We start from the raw sequence: 26274 nt of genomic DNA, 5'->3' as shown, positions 1-26274 counted from the left end.
AGTGTCTCTTCTTGGCTGCGTCCAGGCCGGGCTCCCTGCCGACGCTTCGGCTGTTCCGCAGTATCAGACCAGACTCCCTGGCCTTCTGTGTCTTCACTGGCGGGGCCGGGGGAGCCATCTTGGGAAATGCCGAAATCTTCGATCCGAACATCTGACAGCTGTCGTCGGCGTGGTCCAATTTAGCCATACCCTCCAGATCTAGTGGAAACGCCTGATGGAAAGTGGACCCGTCAGTCCAGTTGAGGTCCGGGGGTCCCTCTGGAGAACCCACCGACCAGCGGTATTCCCTTCTCATAACGCGCGCGGGGGGCTCGTCCAGTCCTGACCTGTCCCTTTCGTCCCTACACGCTACGCTCTTTGACCGCTCCGGCTTCAGGGGAACGATCCTAGTGATCTCAGACTGGTAGCTGCTTCCCGAAAGTCGCAGCGAGGACCTCTGACCTTTGTCGCCCATGAAAACCTCCATATCTTCAGCCCCGGAACTACTGACCTTCCTCTCGTGCGTCCTGACCTGACGCAGTTTCACCTCGGCTAGCTCTTTGTTGTCGATAAGGCCCTTCCCTCGCACCTTCACCAAGCTCTCCCCTTTTACACCCACTAATGAGTTATCGTGCTCTATCTTTCCCGGCCCGTTCACTGAGCCTAAATCAATATCCACTGCTTCAGTCTGACTCACTGTTTTCTTTACCTGTTCTATATCTTCAATGGAGCTTTGGCCTAAAGACTCATCCTCTTGTATGTTGTCTTTACAGGCCCTGACCGACTGATCCTTTGCTGAGCCCTTCTCGTCTTTCACGGTCACCACTTGGGACGACGGATCGCAATGATTTCCTGTTTTCCAGGCTTTCTCTGGACTGTTGTCTGAGTCTGAGCCTGTGCTATCTTCTCCATTAGTATCACTGCCTCCTTTCTTATATATGAGCTCTGCAGGCATCCCCAGGTTTAAGCTCTGAGGTCTCTTCTTTTTCCGGGGTTTAGAAGCCGAGTGTCCCTTCGTCTGGCGCGAGCCCGGGGCCGCGTCGTAGTTAGCTTCAGGGTCGGAGGGTTGAGATGGTTTACCTCGAGATTTGTCTTGAAGAAAGTCTGCGTTCTCAGGTGATTGAACCACAAAACGACTTGTGTTGGTTAGCCGAGGCTCGGAGCACACGTCTGCCTCTCTCGGCGATTGTGTTGAAGGATGATCATCGATATGGCTTTTCATTTCTTTCCTGTCATACCCTGTTACCTCTTTGTGTATCATCTTGGTAATGTCTATCTCTTTCTCCAGATTATTCTTCTCCCACGAGGAGTCACATGTGAGAGGCTCGCTCTGCTCTTCTGCCTTCCACTCATGGTCCTGTTGATAAGTTTCTTGTTTTTCAATCAATACCCAATCCTCTGAGCCCTACATGTTGGTATAGATTAAACACAGTTAGATATGCCAAGCACAGCTACTGCACATCATGGAATCTACTGTATCTAATCATTTGAATCACAGAAAAGAGAAACAATGTAACACTGGTATATAGTGAAATGGTGTAATATATGAATTAGCATTTAGGGATTCCTTGTGCACTATGTGGTAGTATTGGCATAAAGACACATGCTGAGAATTACAGCACTGAAACAAAAAATAAACTCCAAATGTTATGAAATGAAAATGTATGATTCAAGAGGGACAACTTGTAGAGAAAAGTATTAAAATAAGAAACATGGAAGAGGTTTAGAGCAGATATATATAGATGTATAGATCAAGGAACACATTCAAAGGTGCAAGAAAAAGCCTTTCCCTTCCCTCTTTCCAACTATGTTAGTAGATATCTGACTATATGTACCCATATACTGTAGGTATACAGTATATATGGGTACATATGGGTATATATATGAATGTATACATGTCTGGGTAATGTGCAGTTCATTTTAATCATTGTGAATAACTTGTCATACTTGCTTCCCCTTTCTTTTCTTTGTCAGGTAATTTGTTTTTCTTTGTTCAATTTTAAAATATGGATAATAATTGTATGATAAGCTGTAAAATGTGAAGCAGTCACATATGTAAATATGAGAATAATCTAGGGCACATTAAGGATAAACTATAGAAGAATAGAAGTATAAAAAATAAAAATACACAGCACGGCAGTTAATTTCACCAAACCACAAATGCAGAAAGTTTACAGAATAACGACTGATAAAAAGTGAGGGGTTTGCAACCTCAGGTGAAGTCACCAGAGTCTTCTGGATGAAGCCCTCAACAGACAGGCTGTTAACAGGGTCCATCCCCACGGCCTCGCCCACCAACTGGCCCACACGCAGCAAAGACAAGGAAGAAAGTGGTTAGAGCTCTGATTCCAAACCGAGCAAATTAGTAACATGCATTATACAGTACAGTGTATACCATGTCGTGCAAAAAGGTAGAAAATTGGAAAGACAGAAAGGATCAATGTAACCAGGATTTTGCTGAGTTATCCGGTAGAAATGTTTTAATGAACCTGAAAAACTAAAAGCATGCAATCCTTTGTACCTGACAGCCACCAGATCTACAGTTTCTAAAATCAGCAAAACATGCACAATGCAAATACAATGTTGCGTCACTAAAGGAAAGATATGAGTTTCTCGATATAATGAAAAAGAAATCTTCCTTATTTAATTTATTTTCTCTCCTGTGGCCTCCTAAAACTCTTCTGTACTTTAGTATGTAGTGTAGGAAAAAGAAAGAGTATGTGATTTGGAACGCAGGGAGAGTTTGACATTCTACTGGTATAATCTGATGGTGCCTAGACAGCAGAAGAGAGATTGTCTGAAGGCAATTTAGGCACCAGCTAAAGACCCAACGCTCCTATCTGAAGACGACAATCTCAATGCTCTATCTTCAATAGTGGAATTACCCATATTCTGATTCAAGGCTGAGAGCTTTCAGGATCTGGCATAAAGAAAGCTGTGGCACTGTTAGCTGACAATTATTTCTCAAGTGCCTCACATTGAGTAAATCTAGAAGAGAAGAAAATCCTGAAACTAATCTCTTCCAGATGCTTCCTTCTGTGCTACTCGTCGGTTTATTGTCAAGTACCTCTGAGATATTGTCAGAATTCTTCTGCTACACCAGAGACAGGCAGAATGCACTTCATTAAACACGGCTTGAAATAAAGGGCAGATGTGTAGGTTTGTTTCTGTGAGCAGAAGTGTATATGCACAGGAGACGTATTGGAACTGCCTGCATGAAATAAAATAAAATAAAATAACCATAACTACCTTCACTAATCTTGATCATGGCTTTGTTCTAAACGTTGTAACTGTAAACTAAACCTCCGGACTTGAAATATTCAAAGACAATGAGAAAAGAATCAGCACAAGTGTCAGAGAAATATGGTCTGTATTGCCACAAGGCAAGCAGCAAAAAGAGAAAAAAATTGGAGATGACAGCAGACGGACTGGAATACCAATATCCTTTAATGGAATGTCAAGCATCAGAGGCGGATGCATTTGAGATATTGACCAGAGTGACCCCCCCCCCCCCCCCACACACACACACACACACACACACACACACTATAAGCCCATACTCACAGCCTTCTTCTCTGGTGTGCCAGTCGGGGAGGTGAGTGAAGAGCGCTTCTCGCGGTTGGTCAGCTTGCTGTTGGGCTCCTTCAGGGCTCTCTTCAGCTCGTTGATGCTGGCCTGGTGCTTCAACAACATCTCCTGAGACTTGTCCAGAAACTGGAGGAGAACCAGGAGAAAGAGGAAGAACCAGTGGGAAAAGAGCACGAGGACATTCATTAGCAGGACAGCAGAAGTAAATGTAATCAGCAGTATTCACATAAGCACATCTGATGACTGAATCATATTACTGCATATTTACTGGACAATAGGTGAGTTGCATACACTTATGTTAACTAGAGAATATATGATTGTGCCTTATTACTGTGTACTGTTGCGCATGGATGGTTCAGTTCAATGCACTCACAATCTTTCTTTACTGTTAGGGTTTTATTGCCTCTGTGCCAGCGCCAGCCGGGCATTATGTTTTTGGTGTGTCCGTCCTGTACGTACGTGCGGGCCATTCTTTTAAAATGCAATATCTCATGAACGCTCTGAGGGATTTTCTTCAAACTTTGCACGAATGTGGACTCTTTGATATTGTCAGGTCACAGTTGACCTTGTACCATAGTGTAGCTTCTTAACTTGACTTTATTTAAAGGAGGCATATAACCACCAGGCGGTATTTCTAGTTATTTTAGGCTTCAAGTATGCATTCATGATTTTTAATAGCTTCTATAAACTATTGGCATTATCTTGTTTTACAGGCTGGATGTAATATGAGCCCAAATGCTCTTTATTACCTTGATTTTCTACTAACTGAAGAAGCTCCGTGCATGCTACTAAAGCCAACTAGAGGCTCACATATGTACACTGAAGTTAACACAATTCAGTGAAAACATGCAGTTTTTTAATACTGTGTACTTCTACTTCTGAATGACAGCCTATTAATGGAGATTATTGTACTGATACTTTTTATTTTGAGCAAAGGATCTTCCTCTACTGCACAATAGCGAGGAACATTCACATACACTTTGAAGGCACAATGATATTCAGAATTAAATATAAAAATATATCCTTTGATCCAGGGCGGCAGATGCAGCTATACCCCCAAATACTGCAGATGGACAGTAGTGGCAAACAAGACAAAGAAGCACAAGCAGCTGAACACAGGGACACCTGTACCTCCTGTTTGCGCCGGGGAGTGCTCTCCTGGTCCAACTGAGACAGCTGAGTTGGGGCAGGAGAAAGGGGCGAGCACAAGAGAGGCCATATGGGGAAGAGTGCAGGGTCAGAGAGTGCAGGCACAAGATGCAGATAGAGACATGATGGTAGATCAGTAAGAGAACAGGCAGGCAAGACAGATTGGAGGGGTTACAATCGGCCCTGTGTTACCATGCAAAGGCAATTTCATAAAGTATTTGAAAATACATCCCTGTAGATATTTTGGAATCAAATAGATAGTGGCATGCAAATACATCATCAAAATATACCATCAATGTGTAAGTGGAGGTTTTTAGATGCTATCATAGCTGATTTTTACCAATCGTGAAACCAAGACAGAAATGTCTTTCCTATCAGTTTTAAACTGGTTTTAAAAGCTTGTTTAACAGTTGTGTTGTGAAACTGGTCCAAACACTGCCTGTCAAATGTGTTCTGGGTTGACTCACTATGACAAATAAGTCCATCCATACACAAACTGTGCAGCATTCTTTGCTTATGTGTTACAATACATCACAGTGTTTTGTATGGGCACAGTGTTAACTGCCACAGTTACACAGTGGAACACACACGTTGGGATGGTAGGTTCAATAACATACTCTTGGGAAAAAATAAATAATGATGGATGGATTAAGACATATGTAGACAGACAGTGACCAGATCCCCAGACACCAGATACCTCTTGTTTACTGTCAACTGGTGACCCAGCCTCATCCTTATCGCCAGCAAGAGTTAAAAAAAAGAAAAAGCATGTTAGCGACAGAGTACTAGGCGTGAGTTTGCATTTCTCAGCACAATTAGAAAGGGTTCAAAACTGTAAGAGTTGTCAGTGGGAATTAGGGAGCAGCGCAGTGGAAGCATATAAGCCTGAGTGAAAAGGAGTGACAGGAGAAGGGGTTAGTAAATGCTAAAACCGCTAAAGCCACCGCAGCGCTATACGCTCCTGGATAAGCCTCAGTTGACCTGACAGGGTTGTGTTACACCTGCTTTCACCAGCATCCCTGCAGTACATGCCATCTCCCTTGTCTTCAAGTTGACCACGGGTCTACATACAGTATGTGGACCTTCCAATAACATGACAAAATCAACTCAAGAATGCGTGTTGTCAAAATCAGTGAATATTTACTTACCCGTCTGTATACTGTGTGTGCACATCCAATGTTAATACACAGCCTAGGCTCTGTAAAAACCCATTTCATTTAGGTACGACGGCCCCCTGTGTTTACAGATCCTAGGCTGTGTACATTAAAATTTGATCTTCACTGACCAAAGGAGATTTAGACAATAAGCGTTCTCCAGAATTGCTGTCTAGACCTGTTAAGCACAGACCTTCATATAAAGCCAAAGTGTGTCAGGGTTAACCATTTATACCATGATCTCTTTCTTTTTGCTTGGGGTGAGATTGCCGTCGTGGTCTTCGCTCTCTGTCTCCTGGTCCCTGTCTTCCTCCAGGCTGGGCTCCAGCTCTGTCTCCTGCCCGTCCACAGAGGGGCTGTGGAGGGGACGCTGGTCACTGCGGTGGGACAGGCCGTCGTGGTTCTCACACATGGCTGACACCGGCCGCGAGAACTCAGCTGGAAGAAGGAGTTTGGATTATTGTTACAACGAAACAAGTCAGAATTCAACTGACTGAGTCACCTATTAATCAAAATGCCCTTTTTCATGTGTTTTTTCCAACATGAATATGGCTCCAAAGTGTGTCTAGAGACTCCCTAAGAATGAGAAAAAACAAACCTTACTCTCTTTCTAAACCTGTGTTCAAACTTGTGTTCAGAAACCACAGTCAGATTTCTCTCCCCCTAGCCACGACTGTCTTACTATGTATCAGGGAAAATCCCTGTTACCATGGATCGCAAATGATTTGCGTGAATTAACACCTTGTGTATGCAGTTGGCATATTGTAATATCACTAACTGTTCACAATCAACTGATTATGTTTACAGTAATTTCACTTTCTAATACTAAAAGTACATAAGTACTCAGGGTCGCTATAATAATTAGTTTTATTGATCTTATCATAAAGGAACCAGTAAGCAGGAGTGAGGAGGGGGGATTGAATGGGATAAATCAGGGTCAAACGTTGTGCTGTAAATTCTTGAGTCTTGAGTAGCGTACTGCACAATTGGTCAGACTCACAAAGGGGTCACCAGCTGTTTGGTGTACTTTAGCAGGACTAATAGTAACAGCGTAGCCTACTCTGATGTCAAAAGGCTTGCCTGTATGTCTGGTCTGTATGGAACATGTAAACTACTGAGCTCTATAGGTTCTGGTGGATGGATTTAACCAGAACAGGCTTCAAGGTTATAGACAACGCTAGGTTAGCTATCTCCTAGGGGTGGGAGATATGGGAGGATATCAATGTTCCCAGGGCTCAATGTTCACAGCATAAGTGGGGTAATATGTGAGGTATGTCTGTATGTATGTGTATGTTGGTATCACTCCTATTCTAACCATTGGTGTGCACAGACATTTTGAGGGGCAGGTGCTCAGTGCAAAAAAAGGGCCCAATGTCGATGAATTACCAAATCATTTTAAGGTTACTCGTACAAAATCCCCCCCTGGCCTAATGACTTTTAATACACGGCCACACATAGTGTTTCTCAAAGGAATTTGGGAGACTGTGTTTGGGACCCTGGACCTTCTAGGGAGAAAAATGTTAACCTTTTAAAGTCAAATTCATCAATCTGGTGCCCTGCCCTAACCCAAAACCCTAACCACCCAGCTGGGATGCCTGAACAAAATCACCAATTTCAGGAACATCCTATTTGGTGCAATATAAACCTGGGGACATTGAGCCCTGTCTTTGGTGCCAAAGATGAACAATTAAAGGTCAGTGCACAGCTTAAATCTGTTAGGTTAGAAACCACACACCAAGCAAGAAATCTTGGTGTTGTCATAGACGCCGACTTGAATTTCAAGGAACACGTTTAAATTAGGGCTGTCAAATTAAGGCGTTAATTTCGATTAATTAATCACAGAAAAATTAACGCGATTAAAAAAATTAACGCAGATTAATCGCACTTCTATAATGCCTTTTGACCCGGTGCAAAAGTGGTGCGGAGCTGCACCTGTAGCTTTTATATGTCCATGTTGCCGGGCCGGGCGCGTGGGTTAAAGGGAGAAAGGTAAAGAGAGAAGCAAGGGAAAGGGGCCGACTCGAGGGCTCTATGGACGGTTTATGGTATGCATGAAGGTAGGAAGACATCTTACTTAATTATCCGCAGTGTCCGTGCATTATTGATTTAGTGGGTGCAACAATGTAGGCTAGGTTCAAAACAGTAGGCCTATCTCTCAATCTTCCTCCAATTTTGTTTGCTAGCTGTCTCGCACTTAAACGAGTGTGTGTGTGTGTGTGTGTCAATATTTTTGCCTATGAGTAGGCTACGAAATGGTGGCAGTGCAGCGCTGTCTGTTGTGGGAGATGGAAAGTCGTCATTTGTCTGCTTGTTTTTTGAGAAAATTCGGCGCTAGTTCATGTATAAAGCTGGCTGAGGGGAGGAGACAGAAGTTACGAGAGACGGAGAGCGAGAGCGAGAGCGAGCGCGCGCGCGAGAGAGAGACAGAGACAGAGAGAGAGAAACAAACAGTAGTAGGCTATACAGTTGTTTATAAACAGGTATAAAAGTGTCATATAAGTGTGCGATTAATTTAGATTAATTAATCACAGAGCCTGTAATTAATTAGATTAATTTTTTTAATCGCTTGACAGCCCTAATTTAAATCAATTATTAAGTCAGTCTACTTCCACCTTAAGAACATATCAAGAATTAAAGGGCTTATGTCTCAGCAAGATTTAGAAAAACTTGTTTAGTAGACTTGACTACTGTAACAGTGTCCTTGCAGGCCTTCCAAAAAAATCTTCAGCTAATTCAGAACACTGCTTGAGTCCTCACTATAGGACCAGAAAAGTGGATCACATTACCCCAGTTCTGATGTCTTTACACTGGCTTCCTGTCACTCAAAGAATTGATTTCACTCTTGTGGCTCTTACCTCCATCCAAGCTCCTGGACAGCAGGTACCTCTTGCTGGCAGAACGCTCAAAGTGTGGAGCGGGCCGGTCTATAAGAGCGCTGGCCTGTCTGCTTTGAGCCTGTGTCCTTCCACTGTATCTGAACTTTGAACCCATCACTAGGAAGCCTTTAGGAGGAGGCTCTGGAGACACCAGCCTGTGACACACACAAAATACATTATCAGTGAACATTCCAGACGTTACATTACATTACTTTACATTTTATTTGGCTGACACTTTTATCCAAAGCGACTTCCATTAAGTGCATTCAACAATGAAGGTACAAACTCATGAATCATGTAAGTACTATAGCTTCAAATAAACTAAACTACAAGGTGCTACACGGTGATGTAACAAGTGCATTTTCTTTTCATATATCATGTACCAAAGAGCAACTTGGACGGCAGACATCAGGGTGAATGCAATTGTAAATAGTTTCAAATGTGTTACAGTTAAAGAAGATTTCAAGCTAAATTCATAGAGGGCATGTTTCCATGTATGCTTTGTACTCCCAAAGGAAGCTACCACATTTGAACTGTTACCTTTTTTTCTTGCCGCATTATAATATGATATAATATATAATATTTGGAGTGGCTATGTTCAGGCAGAAAAGTGCCACTTCGTTTACATCTTCAGACCTTGAGGCTATCTCATTTTTACATATGTAAGAATGTTACAGAAACTGCTGAACATCATGAACAATAATATGCATCCCTTACACAGTATTGTGTGTAAACAGAGTGTTTTAGCTAAGCTGCAAGAAGGACAGATTCAAAAACACTTTTTTTAACCTACTGCAATGCACTTTATAGTGACTCCTCTTTAAGTAAGGATAGAAGACATTTAAACTTTTAAACTTTAGCCTGAGCAGCATATCAATTGTAGTTTTGCACCTGTATATTTGCACACTTGATTGCTTTTATCATACATTTTATTTCTGCCATCATACCATGCACTGGCAGAGCTAGTATTTCTGTACTGTTATCTACGAGTAACAGTTACTTATGCACATGGACCATCCATACCACTTTTTTTAATCTAGGCTCATGTTTTTTTGTATGGCTGGGATATGTATCTATGTGTGTTGTGTTGTGTTGTGTGTGTATATACTATACATATGTATGTGGGCTGCTGGAACACCTAAATTTCCCTGCTGGGATGAATAAAGTTTAGGGGAGAACGGGGTTATATGTCACACGTGTTGGTTGTCACAATTGTTATATCTCGGAACCAGAAGGCACTGTCTGTCAAATTTTGGTATGTTAATATCCAGAATTGGGATCAGAGGTCACCTACATACTGTAGTCTTCCTTGGAGTTAGACTGCTGAATTTGAGGTGAGAGGACTGTTTGTGTTTTTCATGTCAAATTGAAAATATTTAGCTCCTCAGTATTTTTCTTCTGGGCTTTTACACAATGGGTTTATAACAAAACACTTGTTACCCTAAAAAGCTGTGAAGGGTAAGATATAGTTTAGATTGTTGTTAGCAAGCTAATTAGTTGTCAGATGGTTGTTGGCCTTGATGCTAGCAAGAAAATCCAGTTGGGGTTGGTCGTCACATTTTTTGGGGGGTTAGTTGTCACATGTTATCCAAAGGCTGCTGCCAGAAAAGGAGCCCAATAACAAAAGAAAATGGCAAGCTGTATCCTCACTGACACCCCAGAGAAGGAAAGAATAGAGCAGAAAAAGGCAGCTAGCATGCAAAAGAGAAAAAGGGCAACAAAATCAAAACAACCCAGTGCATCCCAAACTAGACTAGTTGCCAAGGCTACTGCACCCCAGTGCCCTCCACACCAGCTGGGGAAGAAGAAACAGAAGATGTGTGTAGCCTAGTTGAGTAGGCTATTATTGTTAGACCTATTTGTTTTGTTCTTTATGTTGTTACATACAGCAGGCTGGTCTTAATATGGATTTCCTGTTTGTTTATTCCTTGCTCATTTTGTGTTAAGATGCATAAAGTTATGTAGGTCTATTTTTCAACTTGACAATGAAATTAAACTTTCAAATGTAGTTCTGCTTTCTTGCCTTTTTTTAAAGATTTTTCCCAACATTGTGACAAACAACCCCATAGTGTGTGACAACCGACCCCTTGATGGGGTCGGTTGTCACAATGTGTTAGAGTGTCTTTGATGGTAAATTTCCTCTTTATTACAATAAGTTAGAAAAAGTGAGGGGTACACATTTCAAGCCAACACAACAATTTAACGTAGGAATGACTATTGAAATACGTTTAGGTGATGAGCAATTCTCACTAGAGTAAAAAGTGTGCCTACTAGCCCCGGTCTCCCCTACGTATCTTATCTTATATTATAAAGATTGGCTAATCTCAGGACCTCTTGCAAGAAAGCTACTATAGGCTACATAGCCAGGTGGAATCCCTATTTATCAGAAGGTCACCAGTAAAGCTGAGGTTGACGTTACAATAAGATGAGCTGTGGGGAGGCTACTGTTTGTTTGAAAGTGTGTGGTTGCACATGATACACACGTAAATGTCTTGTTTGCCTTAATTTATCATGCATTTAATTGGATGCGTTCAACCACACAAGACCACATTGATTCTTACCGGAAGAAAGTGTGATGCTCGATGCAGACCTTCCACAGCTTCTTGGCAGCTCTGTGGTTAGGAAGCTTAAAACCAATTGTACTTTCAAACTGTTCGTACTGGAGGGGAGAGAGGAGAGAGAAGAGAAAACCTTTGAAACAAAAAAACATACAGGATACAGCAATTTACTGTTTTGTTGAAAACCACAACAGGGCTTCTTTGAAAAGTCAAGTTTAAGGTAATCTAATACATTGATAAAACCACATGCAATATATTACATCTCATACTTGCATGGACATTGACTTGTGATAGAAATTAATATTGTATGAATGTATATATACATACTGTATAGGCTATATACAGTATATACACATATATACACAGGTGAAACTCGAAAAATTTGAATATTGTGCAAAAGTTTATTAATTTCAGTAATTCAACTTAAAAGGTGAAACTAATATATTATATAGACTCATCACATGAAAAGTAAGAAAATCTCAGAAAATTTGAATATTACATGAAATCAATAAAAAAGTGATTTTCAATACAGAAATCTCGGCCCTCTAGAAAGTTTGATCATGCATATGTACTCAGTACTTGGGTTTGGGCCCCTTTTGCAAGAATTCCTGCCTCTATGCGGCGTCGCATGGATGCTATCAGCCTGTGGCACTGCTGAGGTGTTATGGAAGCCCAGGTTGCTCTGATAGTGGCCTTCAGCTTGTCTGTATTGTTGGGTCTGGTGTGTCTCACTTTTCTTTTGACAATATTCCATAGTTTCTCTATGGGGTTTAGGTCAGGAGAGTTGTATGGCCAATCAAGCACAGTAATACCATGGTCAGTCAACCAGTTACTAGTGGTTTCTGGCACTGTGGGCAGGTGTCAAGTCTTGCTGGAAAAAGTAAATCAGCATCTCCATAAAGCTTGTCAGCAGACGGAAGCATGAAGTGAACTAAAATCTCCTGATAGATTTCTGTGGACCACAGTGGACCAACACAAGCAGGTGACATGGTGCCCCAAATAATAACTTGACAGTGGTCTTCAAGCAACTTGGATGTTGTGCCTTTCCACTCTTTCTCTAGACTCTGGGACCTTGATTTCTAAATGAAAAGCAACATTTCATTTGGATCAGTGATAATTAGATACACCAGACCTAACAATACAGACGAGATGAAGGCCACTATCAAAGCAACCTGGTCTTCATAACACCTCAGTAGTGCCACAGACTGATCGTCACCATGCCATGCCGCATTAATGCAATAATTCATGCCATATAAGATCCCAGACCAAATATATCGTAGATTAATGAAAATACTTATCAAAAGTGCACTTCTGTAAGACATTTCTGTATTATAATTTTTTATTTTTTATTGGCTTTATGGAATATTCTAATATTTTGAGATGCTGGATTTTTATGAGCTGTAATCCGGAATCCTGAAAAGTTAAACAAAATAGGGCCTGAAATATATAATATCACAATGGGCCGGTTTCACAGACAAGGCTTAAACCTAGTCCGAGACTAAAATGCCTGTTTGAGATGGATTAATTCAAAAATACTTGAACAGACTCAGTTTAAAATAGTCCCAGATTAAAGCTAGTCTGGATTAAACAAAGCTAATTGCAAAACGGACGACTAGAGCTACTCCATGTCTAAATTTGAGCTTAAATTAATCCTCCAAAGAGGCAGGTTTAACTTCAGTTTAGTGGTGTTTGTGAGAGAGCATGGACTATTTGGAATATCTAAATGAAGACCAACTCCCACTGCAGAGGCCAGCCAGAGAAGTACTTGTGGATAGGTCTTATCCACAAAATGTATTTGATGAACTTACATTTCAAGAGCGCTTTCAATATGGAAAATGCACTGGAAATAACAACTTTGCTTGAGTTTATTAAATGGATGCATTTAAATTGAAGATGTATTTAGCATAATAAAATAAGTGTCTAAAACAATTCTGTTTTCAAATGTGGTTGTTGTGATTTAAAATACTGACACACATGAATAACAAAATGACAAAACACAACATGAACACCTTTTTATTTTCTACTTATATCTTCATTGTGATTAGTAATCACAATTGTCTCAGTACTGTCTCTTGTTTGAATCATAGCTCTCTCTTCCAACTTCATGTCCAATTCAACCTGTAGAATTTTCATTTTCATGTCATACTTTCTTCAGATATTGCATTTTCTGTTCATGGAATTCTCAGGCTAACTTTCATGCAACGTCATCTTTTTTGTCCTTTGTTGAAAGGTTGTGGCAAGCTCTTCTTTAAAGCGAGATTCGGGTTTGTCCACAGAGTCTATCAGTGCAGATATCATTAAATATAATGTCAAAATTATAAATGAGAAAGATGTGAAATACCGATAATAATGAAGATAACCTGAAGTTGATGTATTGTTCTCTTCGTAACATTTTCATTAGAATTGAATTTGTTGCAAATTGCGGGCCAACTATGTATTTGCTCAGTCCCAGCAGTATGGCTTTTAGATTCAATAACCGAATGGTTTAAAAAAAAATTTAAGAGATTTTTTTCAAATTCATTAAAGTTATTGACGGGATTTTTTTAGCCTCTGCCATTGTTTTTTCTCACAAGCAATGGTGTTTCTGCTCCACTCCAGGTTTTTATGATCACCGTTGGAACAGCAGCATGTGCTCATGGGCAGGTGTTCACCATCAGGCTTACTTACCTTACTCCAGGACTTCATAGTCTCAGACTAACTAAGCCAAACTTAAGCCATATCCATGAAAGTGATTTAAACGTCCCAGTTTAACTAGTCCACATTAAGGCCTACTCCTGGCTTAATCTAGTGTCTGTGAAACCGACCCTCAATGTCTAATACATCTAGGCTATATGGAACTTTCACTTTTTTAATTAAATTATATTTAAAAAAAGAGCTTTTCCATGATATTCTAATATGAGTTTCACCTGTATATCGCCATGTAATTGAGAAACTTCATACAAGTAATCTAATTGTCAAGCAGTTCTGACCTTAATTTGTGTAAGACAAAGCAAGGTTGTCCTGATTGAGATACCACGTATTGGAGAGTAAGGGCCACATCCACTAAGAATGGATTGCGCGTGCTAAACGCTCCATGAATTGCTCCGAAATAGCGTCCGCAATCTGCTCTGTTTTAGCACAGTATCCACTAAGATTGGCACTAAGTATATACCGGTGCTAACACGCCCACAAAGTTTGACAGCTGGGCGCAGTTTGCCCTTGTTTAGTGTTTATGTTAGTGAGTGGGCAGGCCCGCCGTCAAGGGGGAAAAACCTGGGGCCTCATTTATAACGGTGTGCGTAGAAACCATCCTAAAACATTGCGACCGCACAAAGCCAAAAATGTGCTGCGCAAAAAAAAATCTGATTTATAAAACTGTGCGGCGCACACCTGCACGCAATATTCCCTTTATAAATACCCACCTGCGCAGACGATCTCCACCCCGTGTCCTCCCACTTCACCTCCCAGTTTCATCCCACAATCTACCATACGCTCTTAATAAGCACGGAATTTTGACTGACATGAGGAAAAAAGGGAGGCAACCGGCTGCAAAGAAAGCGACTGGGAAGGAAGAAAGCCTGTGACGTGCATGTGCTGCGGTAACTGGCACACAAACACACACACACACATGCGCGCGCTGATCGCATATCATGATTGGCACAGTCGTTATAGTCTTTGTAAAGCAGTTTTGCCCAACTTTGTACTGTATGCAATATCACGTATTAGCGTACCTTTAGTACTATGTAGGCCTATATAAAATATGGTGTGACAAGTGAAATAATGCCTAAAATCCATTCGAGAGAATTGTTCATCTCCCGTGAGATCCACACATTTCCAACAAAGTCAGATTATAGTTTAATCTTCCAGGGTGAATTGTTATGGGAAAGAGATGCGTTTAATAATTAGCTAAATTCATAACATGATTTTATCTAACGAAATATACAGTTTTAATTAATATCTGTTGGGCTTAACTTTGTACAAAACTACTTTTTACACGCCGCTTAAAATTTGCTCTCCCGCTGGCCACTCACGGAAACACCCCCCGACGTATAGGATATTATTATAGAGTAGCGCTATAAGATTCAATTTATAAAATATAACCAAAACATGTAGAATAGGCTACTTGATAAGTAATTCAACCTACATCACAACTGCATGCCACAGACTACAGTAGCCATATATGTGCAACTATAGGTAAGCTTATACATTTTATTGACTAAATATATTGGGTGCCAAGCATTTCACAGTCATTTGTCTGTGTTTTTCTGATGACTGAGCTTTATTTCGTGGTGTTGCCATTGAGTGTCGCTGATTCCCCGAGTCAGGAAAACCTTGCGGTAGCTCTACGCACGGTCGAAAGTTGGTGTGGGAATATGCACACTTCTCCGCAAAGAATGTTTTTATAAATACTAACGTTTGCCACCACACATTTTGCCGCACATTTCTGCCCGTCTACGCAAGGTTTTTGTGTGCTGCAAGCTTTATAAATGAAATAAATAATCTACAAGAAAAGATAAAAAGATGAAGACGCTGCATTAGCCTACTGAAATAAAATAAAAACGACCTCAACATGCTGACTCGCCACAAAAGGAGCAGATCAAGGCAGAGGAAGGATTATAACCCAATGTTAAGTCACTGCTAGCAAAAGAGGGAGAAAAACTTTTGTTCACAGCTCTATATTTATACTTCTTTATCCCTGTATTCTGTGCTATGTGTGCAGCTGCCCTATGTTGAAGGGGCTCTTTATTTGGGGCGATCGCGGGCTCCCTGTGTGGCTCTGCCACTTGACTTGAGGCTGGCCCAGACAGGCTGTCACAGTGAGGGGAAGCTGCAGCGCCCACACACATAACAAGGAGGAGGGCCAGAATATACTGTACTGGAGCAAAACAGCAGCTAGAAAGCACAGGATTGTACAGCTTCTACTGAGCACAGCTGACGACCTATCATTTCTGCAATGGCTTTCAACAGCAACAGAGACAGAACATCAGCTATTACTGTTCCACTCAGAAACATCATGGTTTTAAAGGATAGATTGTTTTTCAAAACTGATTAGATTTTTGAGATATTTTCATAAAATTTGGCACAAACTCACAATTTATTTTATTATTCTAAGTTTGCAAAATCCGTAACCACAGTGCATACCTCTCCGGGTCTTATCTTGATGTAGAAGTTGCTCCTCTTGTAGGAGATCTTCAGGATCTTTGGCCAGGCGAAACGGTTGATCCTCAGCCTATCGCGGTAAATCAGCAGGCCGTTGGCACAGACACCCAACATTATGTCAATCCCTTCTGAATCCTACAGCCAACAGGGGACAGCAACATGGCATACATTATTAAGGCCCAGTACTGTAAACAGCCTTTAAACCCACTTTCATGCAAATTAACATCTCTCTGGAAAAACAGCCAACCTTTGCATGATGGAGGTCAACTCCGTACATGGACAATTTCTTCGCATTCTCCAGGAAGTTAATTTCAGCCTCTGCTGGAGTCATCCCCCTGCGAGAACAGAATAGCGTTAATATCTGTAACAGGCCTTTCTTAAATATAAAGCCATCATTTTGCACAGTAGGGAGCAGAATTATCTTGATGAAATGCTTGGTATCTTCGGTTGGAAATGCTCTCCCCTCAGGCATCATGTTTGGGCTTATGCCAAAAAAGCTAAAGCGTGACGAAGACCTTCCAACTGAGAAAGAGTTATCTCGCCCTGGCACTGTGTACACACCTCAATGACAGACGGTGCCGTATGTGATTGCATTTATCACAAATGGGGCTCAATGGCTTAAACAAAGATATTGTTCAGCTTTTGTACATTTATGTATGTGTATGTGTGTGTGCGTGTGTGTGTGTGTGTGTGTGTGTGTGTGTGTGTGCGTGCGTGCGTGCGTGTGTGTGTGTGTGTATCGATGTATCAATGTTTCAATGTATCGATGTATATGTGTGTTAAATAATGTTTATTTGTGATTTTAAAATGAACTCAATCAAAGGGTCCCGTACTTGTAGTTGTGATGGAGCTCCATGACCCTCTCCTCCAGCTGGCGGGTCTGGTTGGGGGCAAAGCGGAAGTCGCTGACGTAGTCTGTGCCGTGGTCCTCCTGGTCGTAGTCGCCCAGCTCAGCCTGCACGCTGTAGGAGCCCAGCAGGGCGTGAGTCACAAAGGAGCAGGGCAGGCGGCCTGACAGCATGTCATCTCTCAGCTGCAGACACAGGTAGTATCTGTCAGAGAGAGAGAGACACACAAAAAGGGGGTCAGGCAGTCAGACAAGCTTGAGCGCAAGGCAAGCTCCTACAAGAATTCACCCCTGGTTAATCCATGGCAGTTAGTGGCATTCCAAGCTCCTAATCCTCACAAAGGAGCGAGGGATTTGGTTTGCTTTGACACCGCAGCAAATAGGCCATGGAAATTGTTGCAATGTAATGTAAACACATGTCTTTGGGAAAATAAACAAGGGCAGACGTGTGTACGCAATTTCTCCATTCGATGAAACTGTTGTAACCATGAATGTGTGTGTGTGTGTGTGTGTGTGTGTGTGTGTGTGTGTGTGTGTGTGTGTGTGTGTGTGTGTGTGTGTGTGTGTTAAAGGCTTGTTCTACCTGGTGATATCCTCGGTGAGCTGTGAGGGATCCGGAGGGTAGAACTTGACGGTGAAGGCAAAGTGCCATGGAGCGTCTGAGGAGGAATGTGGATGAGAGCAGAAAGGTTTTGCAATCTACATGCTGCATTAAGCCGGGGTTCAAATCTTCATTTCATATTTACAAAATATTAGGTTCAACAGAAGAGATTTGGATTCAGCCTCGTTGTCATTTTATAAATCAAAAGATAATATAATGTACAGGTCTTAAAAGGAATTTTCTGCATGTGTAGAAAAAAAGTATCATAAATCCCACAATAAACAGCATATGAACAAATTATTTAGTAAAAACCTTAAGAATAGTTCTAAGAATGATTATGTTAAAGTGGCTACGCGGAACTTTGGCGGCTGGCGGCCCCTTTGGACAAAAGTGGTAGTATTTTTTCGACGCCAGCTGTAAAGCTGTTTTCTAGCGCATGCTGGCCGGTGCGAGTGTCAAATGATAAGGAAGCATTATAATGCATGTCCGTGGTGAAAGTGTGAAAGGGCATGGAATCTTTTCGGCTCTGTGAGAGTGGTTAGACACTGACACAATTGAAAACGTGTTGCAATTAAAAAACAAATAATCTGTGTATATTTACAGAAAACAATAAAGTTTATCGGCTTAAACAAATACACATGTTGTGTTTGTGCTGTTTTTTTATTGAATACGTGTCGAAAAGGATTAGAAAATGATCACATTCTGTTTGATTCACATCTTACATAACGTCCCAACTTTTTGGGGGAATTGGGGTTGTATAATAGCATGAAAGAAGACATCTTATCTCAAAATGTACTATGTTTTTCACTGCTGATTTTTTACCTTAACACAAAACTGTGCATCAATTTGAATTGAGGATTAAAACATTTATCATCTCAGCTACAGTACAATGGAAAAGACACTCACTGCGCATCTGCTTCTTGATCTCCTTCGAGGGGTCCAACCAGTTCTAAAAGACAGAAGGCAGTGTTCACACAGGGCAGGCTTGCTACGTGGCTAATGCACAGTTTCACACATTGCTCTAATTGCCATCAGTGTTACTAATGAAAGCTTTTCCATATGGTTAAATAAATGCATTGGGCCTTCCCGCCGCTCAAACATGCAGAGAGCAGAGTTAATCCAAGCATCTGTTTGTTTCACTGTGTTGCCGTATCACTGTCAGCCAGCTACCTGATCTCATCACATCCCGAGTCACCTACAGGGGCACCATTTGAGATTTAGCTTCTAGAGCAGATCTGATCAGTGGTGCATTGCACACACACACACACACACACACACACACGCGCGCGCACGCACGCGCACACACACACACACACACACACACACACAGGGAGCCCATGCTGTTTAAAGGCACAAAACACACAGATGGCAATAGAGGGTACTAATTAAATAACTCCCCCAACTAGTCTTACCGTGCTAATGTGTATATGTATAGCTATATTTTTTTTATCGTTCCAACTGCACTGTGGGCCAGAGATAAACGCCATTTTGATTCTGATGTATGTCTTATATCAGAACTGACAATAAAAGACTTTGACTTTGAAATGCCAGTTTCTTTTCTTTTGGCATCCATGCTGGTACACAATGTGACTCTTTACTGTTGCATACTTCAAGGTGTCTTTATTATCCCAGAGGGGCCATTTGGATAACAGCCAGCATATAAAAAGAAACAGCATCAAACAAACAAATAAATAAATAAATAAGACAAAAAAAGTACTAAACAACAAAAACAAATGACAGTTTCATGTGGTCGTTAACAACGCTGATAGCAGCAGGATTAAATACTTTTCGAACCGGTTAGTTTTCGGCAAAGTCGCGGTAACACAAATTCACAGCGCAAGGGATGGGTTGGAAGTGCAATGTGAGAGCTCAGATCTCAGCAATGTGATACCTAATTAAAACATATACAGTACATATACAGTATAAAGGGATTTGAATATGTTTAGGAATTCATAAAACACCACAAACCGAATGAATGCAAAGTTTCTAGGAGGCCATAAGTCACAAACACACTGGACCCCTCAGCATTGTTCCTGCTACTCTGTCAACCTTCACAGTATGCAAAGTTGTGCCAGACATGATTAAATTGGATCAAACTTGGGAGTGCCCAATAATATTTCTATTTCTATTTCTATTGTATAGACATTTCAACACAACAGACAATCTAGATCCAAATGTAAACCTCACGGTTGCACTATATGAAAAGTAAGTGAAAATCTCCAATCGCACTGAAAGTAAAGGTCAGGTAATTTGTTAGGAACATTTGGCATTGTGGATATCTGTAGCTAATGCTGTGCCAATCCATCCAGTAGTTATCCATATATCATATTAATAATAAAATAAATCTCACTGGGCTGCGACTGTTTGCGACAAGTTGGAGACACAAAATTGCGAGAAAATATGCAAATTAGCAACAATTTTCACTTGCAGTCTCACTGAGGGCACGCTCACACTAGGCAGGTTTGCCTGTTCCGTGTTGCAGGAAATTTCTAGCAAACTCTCCACTTCGCGATCACACCGGAACCCACTCGTGAACCTCTTGCCGCCATTGTTTACAATTAAAGAAGAAGGGTCGCGCATGGACTACATCATCCAGCTCACGTTGCGTATCCGTGCGTGTGCACGTGTCATCTCATTAGCATCTGTGCCGTTCTCTCTGGCACACCTCTCCCAAGTGTGCCGTGGCCAAGGGGCTTTTCTGTGCTGGAATACGGATGGCGTGGTCACACTAGCCAAACGTTCTAGACTTCAGTATGCAAATGAGCTCGGGCACGGAACAGCGGCCCTAGTGTAAGTGCGCCCTGAGTTGGAACTTACCCACATTTGCGAATGTCCTGTCCAAAACTTGCTTGGCGCTCGCATTTATGTCTTGCGAACGTCTGGCGAGTGTCGCACGAACGGAATGTCAGTCTCATTTGTGTCTCAAATCAGTCGCATTTGTGTCTCAATTTAGTTTCATAGGTCACCAAACCCTTGCAAATTCTCAAACTTCTCACACTTTCTGACTCGCGGAGACTAAATTGAGAAGGGTTTGCGACGCGTGAGACACACCTGCGACCACTCTGAGACTATTTTGAGAGAGCATTTGTCGCACAAATCTTTTGAACATGTTCAAAATTCAAGCGACAGGACTGCGAGGCTCTTCGAGTCATGACAGAAAATTGAGACCCCCGTGAAAGTTTCAAGACAGTTTAGAGACTCCCTCGCGAATGCAGTCTCCAACTTGTTGCAAACAGTCGCAGCCCAGTGAGATACGGCCTTTACGATTGCCCAAAAGAAATCAGTATAGGCTACATGCTTCAGCTCACAATCAGCTGTCCCAAAATGGCAATCCATCCCATTTCTGTTGCGATATTTCAGTCTGGAATTTAGTGGGACGAAACAACTGTCCAACATTTGCAACATAGTTGTGTGCTGGCAGTGATTTCCAATAAGTTGAATGCCCCACGGCAGCTGCTCCTAAACGCTGATGGTGTTTTTGGCAGATTGTATCACATCAAGTTGGAATGAGGTGCATGAACGCTAGACACAGCACAACGCAATGCTGTGGCCAACTTCAGCAAGCGTCTCTGGCTATGTGAGTTGTGTCTTCACGTTCACACACACACACACACACACACACACACACACACACACACACACACACACACACACACACACACACACACACACACACACACACACACACACACACACACACACACACACACACACACACACACACACACACACACACACACACACACACACACACACACACACACACACACACACACACACACACACACACACACACACACACACACACACACGTGCACAAATACACATACTACTCCGGTGTTTAATCTGGCTGCTGAAGACTTTAATGAACCGAAAGACATTTATCGTCTCTTCCAATCTATCTTCTATCAACCAAGGCCAAAGAGAGCACTCAATTAGGAAGGCGCTTTCTACCGCTTTGCCTTTCTCTGCAGAAAAAGCAGGAACAACTTTATAATGAGTGGCCGTTCAAGGCTCGCTCTAGCTCTTTCTTTTGCCTGAAACCTTAGTTCATAAAGCAATCACACGGAATGAATGTCCTCCCGAAGGGCATAGATAAAAGAAATCCTCATTCCCCAAGCCTGACTGAGGCGTAGAAAAGGGCATCTGAAATGACATTTTAATTCTTAGGGCTTGTTGTTTTGTTCTAAGCCATCAGCAATGACCCCCAGACAGTATAGGCTCCTGCTCTGATAAGCCCTGTCTTTGATGAGCCTCTGTGTGTGTGTGTGTGTGTGTGTGTGTGTGTGTGTGTGTGTGTGTGTGTGTGTGTGTGTGTGTGTGTGTGTGTGTGTGTGTGTGTGTGTGTGTGTGTGTGTGTGTGTAAGTTAGGTCACTCTCCATCAAAAGCCTATACATACCCTGTCAGTCACAGCATGTCAAAGAAGTATTCACGAGCTGATCATGGTGACAGAGGCTACGCTCCAGATGTTTAGAGGGACTTAAGTCTTGTCATCTTTTTCCTTTATCTTCAAAAGCCAGGAGGCTCCTCTGTAGTCATGTTGTGCAATCACACATAAACACACACACACACACACACACACACACACACACACACACACACACACACACACACACACACACACACACACACACACACACACACACACACACACACACACACACACACACACACACACACACACACACACACACACACACACACACACACACACACACACACACACACACACAAACGCAGCCTAAGGGAGTCTGGCCTACTGTGAGTGCCTTAGGACCCATCAGTTTGGTGGCAGTTACCTGATTAAAGGATAATGAGCTTGATCCCTCAACAAAGATCAGAAGGAAAACATGGTCGGACATTCTGCCTAAAATGTCAAAAATGATTTCTCAGCTGATTGAAGGTTTACTAGCTAGGTATCACTTATCCCAATGAGAATGGGTGGTGGTGTGATAATCTGCTGAGTCCTCTTCCCCCCTGGCTCTGTTGTGTTTTGTTTTGGTTTCTTTTACTCTATCGGGGAGTTTCGGGGCAGTTGAGCAGGGCAGCCGGGGGTGGAGATTGGGTGTTTAACCCTCAACCAACGGGGAGGACCTTGAGAGGTGGATCCGGGTGCCTGGAAGACATCCCGAGCTGGATGAGCAGGAACTTCCTAAAACTCAACGCAAACAAGACCGAGGCTCATCGGCTCCAAATCCACCCTCACCAAATCACAACACACCCTAGCTCCACTCATACACATCGATGGATTCCCAGTACCCTTCTCCTCCAAAGTTAAGAGCCTCGGCATCATCCTGGACAACACCCTCTCATTCGCACCCCATATTCAAAACATCACACGGACTGCATTCTTCCACCTCCGCAACATCACCAGACTCTGCCCATCACTGACCCAATCCAGCACTGACATCCTGGTTCACTCATTTGTCACATCACGTATAGACTACTGCAACGCCCTCCTCACCGGACTCCCCACCAAACTCATCAACAGACTGCAGATCATTCAGAACTCAGCCGCCCGGATCATCACCCGCACCAAATCATCTGAACACATCACCCCTGTCCTCATCCAACTTCACTGGCTCCCAGTACCCTACTGCATCCAATACAAAACCCTGCTCCTCACCTACAAAGCTCTCCACAACCTAGCCCCCAATTACCTCTGCAACCTCCTCCAAGACTACACTCCCTCCCGCTCCCTCCGCTCATCCTCTGCTGGACTACTATCCATCCCCACATCACGCCTCAGCACAATGGGTGCCCGGTCATTCAGCTGTTCAGCACCCAGGCTCTGGAACTCCCTCCCCCCACACATAAAACAGTCAGACACCATTACAACCTTCAAGTCACAACTCAAAACTCACCTGTTCAAACTCGCACACAACATATAACTGGTCCCTGTCTTGATTGTTTGTTTGTTTTGATGTTTTGTTTTTTCCACAATGTCTTGTTTTTAATGATTTTATGATGATTTTATGCTCTGTAAGGTGACCTTGGGTGCCTTGAAAGGCGCCTATAAATTAAATGTATTATTATTATTATTATTATTATTATTATTATTATTAGTATTATTAGTATTATTATTATTATTATTATTATTATTATTATTATTATTATTATTATTATTATTATTATTATTATTATTATTATTATCAAAATTCTACCATGCAAAATACAGCCAGAGGGAAAAACACCACCACACATTCTATGGGCAATTAATTGGCTGGAATGAACAGGTGACCAAAGCTATTCCTTAAACCTCTAAGTAGAAAAGGGAAAGTTAATGGAGCGTTATCACTATCTGAACTGGATCATGGATGGAATGTCAGCTGAGCACGCTGCGGACTGACAAATCACAGTTAAATTTAACTTATCTACTTTTGACTTTCTATTTTATACATACTGTTTTATATTGCACAGAAAATTCCTTTGTGTTATCTTGTGTAATTTTTTTTAATTTTTTTCGCATTTTTTATGCTTTATTGATAGTGCAGAGAGACAGAGGTGAAATGGGGAAGAGAGGGGAGTAACATGCAGAGAACGACCGCGGGGGCGGGAATCGAACCCGGGTCTGCTGCTGGGCCCAGCCCGGGGGAGGGGGGGGGGGGAGACGCCCTACCAACTGAGCTAAGGGTGCCCCCAATATTGTTTATGTTTACCTTGTTTATCTTATTTAACTCTATATTTTTTATTTTATCGTTCTCACTGCACTGTGGGCCAGAGATAAACGCCATTTTGAGTCTGATGTATGTCTTGCATATATCAGAACTGACAATAAAAGACCTAGACTTTTGACTTAAAAACCTATCTAACCACTGTGTAGACAGCAGGTGGCAAAAGACCACCTTTGAGCCCAAATGCAAGTCCTTGGTGGTTTTATAATAAACCATGCTCAATTATGCTTTTCAGGACTGAAAACAATTGTAATATCAAATGTTATTAATTGGGAGGAAAAACTGTTACAACAATATTTTTCAATGCCATGCAAAACTTTGGGCATGCTGCGACTGAGTGGACGTTTAATCATTCAATTGTTCCTTTGAGGCGAAAATCTTTTCAAAGGAAATATAGAGGTTTTTGATAATATGGCCTTTATTAAAGGAGAAAGGATAAACAACAATAAAACAAGTGATTGCATCTTTTGAATGGTAGATACAATACATTGTAAAACTACATTTCATGTAGTCAACTCGCTAAGCGGATGAGGCAGATTTTCCGGGTCTGTTCATCTATTCTCAAGCTTTTGCATCCGGCTGTGTTTTTCACCCAGAGAGAGAGAGAGAGAGAGAGAGAGAGAGAGAGAGAGAGAGAGAGAGAGAGAGAGAGAGAGAGAGAGAGAGAGAGAGAGAGAGAGAGCTAGCTTGAAACATTTCCATTTTTCTATTCATTGTTGAATGATGGATAGTGCACCCCACAGAGAACTGACCCAACCGACCACTGATAGGAATACAGATTTGTTTTCCGGCAGCAACATGTTTATGCACCGAGACGTCCCACAAGGTTACTGTGGGCACACACACTCCACACACACACTCCACACACACACTCCACACACACACTCCACTGACCTTCTGGGTGTCCGCGTCAGCAAAGGTCAGACCAAAGTAATCCTTCTCCAGCAAGTTGAGGTGCTCACACACCATGTCGGTCAGGCTCTGTCCTTTGGAGTGTTTCTGTAAAGACAAAACATGTCACATCAGTGGTACCAATATATTATAATAATAGAAGGTCAACATAATGCAGAAGAAGAACAGTTTAAGAACAGTTTGGAAGATGGGTGCAGTTTGCCCTTGTTTAGCGTTTACGTGAGTGAGTGGGCAGGCCAAGGAGGAAACACCTGTACAGCTGTATCAGGGACAGGAGGGGTGGGTGGCACCGGAGGGGAAGGGGTCCACGTCATTCACTTGATGCTCTGTGGTATTAATTACACTATGAAGATAAAGTTGTCCTGGGCACGGTGAAGACACACAGCAGGCAGTAACATCATTTCAGAGGAGACTGCGCACATTTCCCCTTTCCGCATGTTCTGTGGATTGGGCACTATTTTTTTCTTTCACAAAAGCGGCGGAATCCTCTAGTGGATGTGACCCTAAGTACATAAGAGTCCACTAGCATAGCTCCGTTGTACTGGGAATAATCTGTCTCATCAATATCAGACCCCATTAGACAGCTGTGCTTTAGAGATTGCGTTCCTATTCTCTAGGCACATAGCTCACCCATTCGGTGTGCATCGAACACTTGACAGTGAAAATGGACTGTGAATTGCTGTGGAAGATTGGTCTCTGTACTGGAGCCATGGATTTAGACTGCTATTGACTGAGTTCAAGATGACAATTCAGAAACATATGATTCCACATTCAAGAGACAAGTACATGTTTTCAC

At 42.1% G+C, this 26274-nt stretch overlaps 1 protein-coding gene across 3 annotated transcripts in view; it reads right to left on the bottom strand.

Annotated features, from left to right (window-relative positions):
* The window catches only part of LOC307249663 (band 4.1-like protein 1), a 107257-nt gene that overhangs the window by 14116 nt on the left and 66867 nt on the right, over positions 1–26274 (bottom strand). For all 3 annotated transcript variants that reach the window (XM_080026497.1, XM_080026498.1, XM_080026499.1), the window contains exons 4-13: positions 25461–25565; positions 18798–18840; positions 17874–17949; positions 17277–17495; positions 16691–16778; positions 16426–16578; positions 11308–11405; positions 8726–8901; positions 6106–6308; positions 3544–3693 (exon numbers count right to left, since the gene is read on the bottom strand). In XM_080026497.1, the coding sequence (XP_079882623.1) occupies positions 3544–3693; positions 6106–6308; positions 8726–8901; positions 11308–11405; positions 16426–16578; positions 16691–16778; positions 17277–17495; positions 17874–17949; positions 18798–18840; positions 25461–25565 (1311 nt within the window). The remainder of the gene's footprint in view (positions 1–3543; positions 3694–6105; positions 6309–8725; positions 8902–11307; positions 11406–16425; positions 16579–16690; positions 16779–17276; positions 17496–17873; positions 17950–18797; positions 18841–25460; positions 25566–26274) is intronic.

The sequence above is a fragment of the Ammodytes marinus genome, assembly GCF_949987685.1.
Source record: "Ammodytes marinus genome assembly, chromosome: 4".
NCBI classification, from domain to species: domain Eukaryota; kingdom Metazoa; phylum Chordata; class Actinopteri; order Uranoscopiformes; family Ammodytidae; genus Ammodytes; species Ammodytes marinus.
Note: the sequence above shows the minus strand (reverse complement) of the source record. Positions and strands in the feature narration are given on the sequence as shown.